The sequence below is a fragment of the Xyrauchen texanus genome, chromosome 42 (assembly GCF_025860055.1).
Source record: "Xyrauchen texanus isolate HMW12.3.18 chromosome 42, RBS_HiC_50CHRs, whole genome shotgun sequence".
NCBI lineage: Eukaryota > Metazoa > Chordata > Actinopteri > Cypriniformes > Catostomidae > Xyrauchen > Xyrauchen texanus.
In genome coordinates, this window is record NC_068317.1 from 13,313,488 (window position 1) to 13,319,487 (window position 6,000).

Below are 6,000 nucleotides of genomic sequence, written 5' to 3' on the forward strand. Positions count from 1 at the left end.
GGCGTTGCAAGAGGCTCATCATTGGTAGCGATCGAGTGCCACCCTGGCGATTTATGTACACTAACACTGACATTGTCTGACCAAATCAGAACATGATGATTCACTAGGTTGGAATGGAAAGCTTTCACAGCTAAGAAGCCAGTTAGCATTTCCAAGCAGTTGATGTGCCACACCCGTTTTTCACCTGTCCAAGTGCCGAAAGCCGGGCGTCCAGCGCACAGTGTGCCCCAACCCATGTTGAACGCATCCATGGTCGCCACATTCCATCTGAACCTGTCCCAGCAAAACATCCTGCTGATAAATGTTTGGAGCTGTCCATGGTACTAGAGCACCAGACAGCGGTGAGTCACTGTGATGCGCACGCATTTGAGCCAGTACTGGAGAGATCTCATGTGTAAAAGACCAAACGGTATGATGCCAGCTGCTGCCTCCATGAAACCCAGCATTTTCTGAAAAGACTTCAGTGGAAATGCTTTCCCCAGTTTGACTCTGGAGACACTGATGAATGGTCCAAATGTGCTCGCTCTTGAGGTGTGCACACATGCTCATGGAGTAGAGTCGAACCCCCAAATAGGAGATTTGTTGGCTGGGACAAAGTGTGCTTTTCGCCCATTTGACATTGAAACCTAGGCTGTTCAAATGAAGTATCAAGTCCCTGTGCTTGCATAGCAGAGCCTCTGCTTGGGCCAGTAATAGCCAATCGTTGAGGTAATTCAGAATGTGCACACCATTCATCTTCAAAGGGGCGAGGGCCACATCGACACATTTCGAGAACGTGCGCAGGGCCAGAGACAATCCAAAGGGGAGGACTTTGAATTGATATGTTGTTCCCAAACACGAATCTCAAGAACAGCCTGTGAAGAAGTATTATTTGGATATAAAAGTATGCATCCTTTAGATCTGTTGACGCCAACCAGTCCTGTGGGCAGATGTGCGGTAAGATCTGTTTCTGAGTTAACATTATGAATGGGCATTTTGCAAGCACGCGCTTAAAGTGTCTCCGATCTAAAATCAGACCAAATCCGACACCTTATTGGAAAGAAAAGATAGCAGCTGTAAAACCCTTTGCGGGCGTGGCAGCTTGAGACAATCTCTATTGCATCTTTTGAAAGGAGATTGTGAATTTCTGCATGTAATACAGGCACGTCCCATGACTGAACTGTCAAGGACAAAACACTGTTGACGCAAGGCGGTCTGCACCTTATCTGACATGCCCGTGAGTGCCCGCCACGCGTTCACATAATGGGATAGCGGGTGCTTTATATTTGACACTAATTGTGATGGCTCACCGCTCACCATTAAGAAGCGGTTGTGCACAGTGTATGAAATGGGGAAGCAAGGTAAATTCTCAAGAATTTTCCTGAATTTCCTGAGAGAGAGAGGTTCATTTGTGATCATTATGAACAGAACCCAAAGTCAAATGTCACAGATGCAGATAGGCTGGAGGCCACCGTATTTCTGCGTTTTGATGAGAAAATAACGGCTGTGACTCTCTGTGCACTGTACAGGGAATGTCCCCTATCGCATCTCTCACAAGGAGATTTACTACCTCGGAGTGCAGAATGTGCATTTCCTGCACTGTAATATGGAGGATAGAATACTTTTGATGCAAGGCGAGATCCAGATTGTATAACCGAACACTAAAGTTTTTTTTTAACACTGAGAAAGTGTTTTGTGTGTGTACGTTGAGGGGAGCTGCCATTTATAAGACGGGAGCATTTTGTGTGGAGTGTGTGAGATGCCCAGAAGCGTGCCACGTGATCGCAAAATGCTCACGTTAGTGTGGATAACGGGCACAGATAGCTGCCACTTATCAGACGGGAGCTTTTCAGAGCGCGTCACACATCTGTGCAAAACACTAATAGTGTACAGGCTCGAGCGAGCTAACAATAGACACCCACACAGCTGCTACGAGGTATGCACGCTATTCAAGCAATGCAAGAAGCATTGCAATAAATATTGACACGTTCCCGGCATCAATAGCAGGGAATGGCGAGTCGAAAAACTCTTTTCTATAAACACTATACTTCCAGGGGGTTTCTTCCCGCTGGGAACTGACAACAGCATTTGCGTCACAGTACAAAGATGCTAAAATATGCCCGAGGGTGTCAGTCCCTCCAATCTGGGTTCCAGGTCTCTGTAAGCTCCGTGTGAACCTCAGGGATGAACAACACTACTTTCCAAACCACAGCCTATTGATGGAAGATGGTGTGCAGGAATCATTCATTCAGATGAGAATGTTCCAGCTCAACAGGAGGTGACCACTCAAGGCAGAGCCTCTCAACCACCCATGCAATGTTGCCAAGTAACTCGTATCAATGGCCAGTTCACGCTCTTCACCCTTGCTGGGGGGAGGGGCTGCAACATCCTCCATGGACAATTCTCCCATGTCTGCTGCTTTGTGGGACACAGCATCATTATGATCGTCAGACCCGCCGTAATACTACAACACTGTGCTCATTCATAGAGTGCCAGAGTTAGTCACGTGCTTACTCCACTGGTGAAGATGCTTCGTGGGAAGATAGAGGGGTTTGTGGGGCTTGCACCGGCGCAAGATCCTCCTCGGGTTCTTCCATCTATAAATGAGGCAGTTGGGAGGGTGCGGGAGACTGAATCATCCCTCAGAACAAGGGAATATATATAAGGATACATCTCCTGCCTGGATGCTGCGGGAAGCAGGTAGATGTCTAGCTGAAGTGAAAAATCCGTCGCCGTGGTGAGGTGGAGAAACTCTTCACCGAAACACAGGGGCTGGTGAATCTTTCGCTGCAGGCACTGAGAGTCAGGCGAAGAATGTTCTAATGCATCTGCAGGGAAATCCCATCCACTGGAAGGTGTCCGCCGATGGCAAAGATAGGGCTCATCATGACAAGATGATTATCGTTGTCAAGACGAGATGATGTTGGTCTTGGAGGAAGAAAATTCTGAAGAAATGGTGATTGAGTGCCCACTTACTATAGGGGAAAATGCCCACTTAAAAGGGCGAGGCTCAAACATCATTGCTTATCATAAGATTGCTTTTATGATATTGGGCTTCAAATAGGTTGTAGAAAAGGAATTCCCCAAAGCGTTTCACTGCAATGTCGAGTGAACTGAATCGATAGGGAATGCCTGTACAAATGAGAAGTGGCAAGATCGCAAGCAAAGTCTGCTGCCACTGCATCCCGAGTAAAGCCGCCTTCAGTGCGAAATTGAAAATGGCAACGTGAGAAAACAAGCCGCAAGATAGAGAAGCCCCTGCATCAATCAAGTCTCCTCTCTGGGAACTTTTTCTTTTTGCAGTCAATCACAACAGCAATTGTCATAAAACCTTTAAAAAACAGCACTGTTTGCAGACATTGCTCGATGCGAATGCTGTACACTGGTAATATATCGATGTTTGAATAGTTATTTATGCCAATATCACCAGAGGATAGATGGCGCACACAGAGTTGAGCCCGAAACTGTACACACTCCTTTCTGTCTTTAATGAACTCTGTGCTAGTTTGGACAGACATATAACACATAACTAAAGCACTTGGGATGTTCCTTGCCAAAGTTATGTTGCCCTACTCCGTTGATGAAGTTGTGGTATTTCCACTTATGATTAAAACACTTGTGCTGCGCTACAACATCCCTTCTAGCATCCATTTTAACAGCAAGGTTTTTCCTTCTATAGTGATGTACAGCTTCAGAATGTTGAATATATGTTGAGTTGAGTATGAAATGCACTTTATGTTGATGCATGTAGCATAAATGCAGGTATTAAGTTAAAGTTTGAGTTAGTAATCGAAAAAAAAAAATCATAGTTTTGATACAATTAACCAATGTTTTACAACAGTAATACTGTAGTTTCCATATAGTAACCATGATTTTACTTTAGTATTAACCATGACCGTAACTATGTTAATTTTGTGGTTACTATGATTTTACTAAAAATACCATGGTTAAACTACGGTTACTGTAGTAAAACCATGGTGATTTGTAGTGAGGTCAAATCTCTTGAAGTGTTTGTTACCAAATAGAATATTTTTATTTTGGAATATATATATATATATATAATATTATTATTATTTTGTATTTTTTTTCTGATCATTACAAATACCGAACCGTTCCGAAACCATGACCCAAAAATAGTGATACAAACCGAACTGTGAGAAATTTGAACTGTTACACTTCTAGTGGAAATGTAGCAAAATCAATGCTTTTTCAAATGAAAATGCATTCTTTTTAAGGGTCATATTTGTAAACAAACATTTGATAAAACTCTCAAATAGCATTGATTCATATATGTTGTTAGTATGCAGAAACATCTGCTGAATGATGTTCTAACATCCACAAGGGAGTGTTCTTATGACAAACTGAAAGATTTTACTTGTTAAAAATTACATTGTCCAGATGAAAAAAAAAGTCCTCAAACTATGGAAAAACACAAATGGAAGTATGCGTATTATGTAGTGACCAAAACATTTTATTTTACATTTTAAAAACTATATTATATTCTTTAAAGTAGTCAGCCTTTGCCTAGATTACATTTCTGCACATTCTGAACATTCTCTCATAGAAACTTTGACACTCTGTTTTGAAACTTTGTTCCAATGTGTACTGGACACTTGTTAGTTGTTTTTCCCTCATTGTCCAGTGCAACTTAAAATAATAATTCAAATTTGATTTATTCATAGATGGGTGATTCTTAAACTAATATACTCTAAAATCAAAAGAAACAAACCAGATTTTATATTTTACATAAAGAATATATTTTTTAAGCAATTTAGATTTTTTTTTCTTGACAGTTAGACATACTTTTGTTCCCCAATTCTCATTACCACAATGCGAAAAGTAATCGATGAGACACAAATTATAATCGTATTGCTCCCTTGGTTCTGCCTTGCATTTTTGTTGAGTTTAATAAAAAAAAAATCCATGTACAACAGCATCTTTTTTACTTCAATACAGTAACAAAAAAATACACTGTTATGGTTTATGAAAATAATAATTGAAAACAATGGGAATAGTAAAAGTAAAACGTCTGGAAGTGTTATTGTAATGAGAATCATCATTGAAAACAATGGAATAGGTCAAAGTTTAACATCCGGAAGTGTTACGGTAATGAGAATTACTTAAAGGCTTAAAAGATGCTTAAGTGTACTGAAAATAATGTCTCAATTGAAAATCTTAATGGTCCTAAATGTAGTCTTCATTTTCTTTATGCAACATATTAATTATTATTTGTTTTGATTTGTGGTTTAATATGACCAGGGCATTTTCTTGACTGTTTTCATCAGAATGACCCACATACAGGCACAATTTGTATATGTCTAAAAAAACAAATTACCAATCATAAATGTATAAGCATTTAGCTCATAAGGTCTTTAATATTATTATAATCATACATTGAATCGAGATCAGTATACACATGACTTTTGACTGGTACCTTGCGTGTGCTATCGGGTATAAAATTGTGCTTTGTATAGCATGTGTACAACATATTTGTTGAAATTAGTAAGTAGAACGAGTGAGTAGAGTTTTATCTTGTGGTATGGAACAAAAGTCTGTCTGAAGAATGTTTAATGAGTGTTGTGGTTTTTACACACATCGATCACTTTCTTAGAGATTTTTTGTATTCTTAAAGCTATCTTTGTGTGGTTATCTGTTTATACAGGTATGCTTATGCACGAACCCTGCGCATTGCTGATGGACCTGATGAGGTTCACTTGTCCTCCATTGCTCTCCTGGAGCTCAGAGACCAACTGAGACAAACCCAAGCTAGACTCTGATTCAAACACACAGCCTCTGTTACTTCCTGAAAACTTCCCAAGAATCTCTCTGCCGCAGTCTGTCTTAAATTAGCAACTTTCTAGATCTTGAAGTAACATGGTCAAAAAATAAACTGAAATAACTGATGAATCATACATAAAGAACTCCAACTGCTAGTAACAAACAATTTGAAATACATTATGTAATATCACAATTTTGATTTGTACATTTGTGAAAGGAAAAGTTCTTGAAACAACTTTAATT

At 40.1% G+C, this 6,000-nt stretch overlaps 1 protein-coding gene across 1 annotated transcript in view; it reads left to right on the forward strand.

Annotated features, from left to right (window-relative positions):
• The window catches only part of acad11 (acyl-CoA dehydrogenase family, member 11), a 79,004-nt gene extending 73,214 nt beyond the window's left edge, over positions 1-5,790 (forward strand). The window contains exon 20 of the mRNA XM_052114593.1: positions 5,642-5,790. Within this exon, the coding sequence (XP_051970553.1) occupies positions 5,642-5,756 (115 nt within the window). The 3' untranslated portion in view covers positions 5,757-5,790. The remainder of the gene's footprint in view (positions 1-5,641) is intronic.
• The last annotated feature ends 210 nt before the right edge of the window (positions 5,791-6,000 follow it).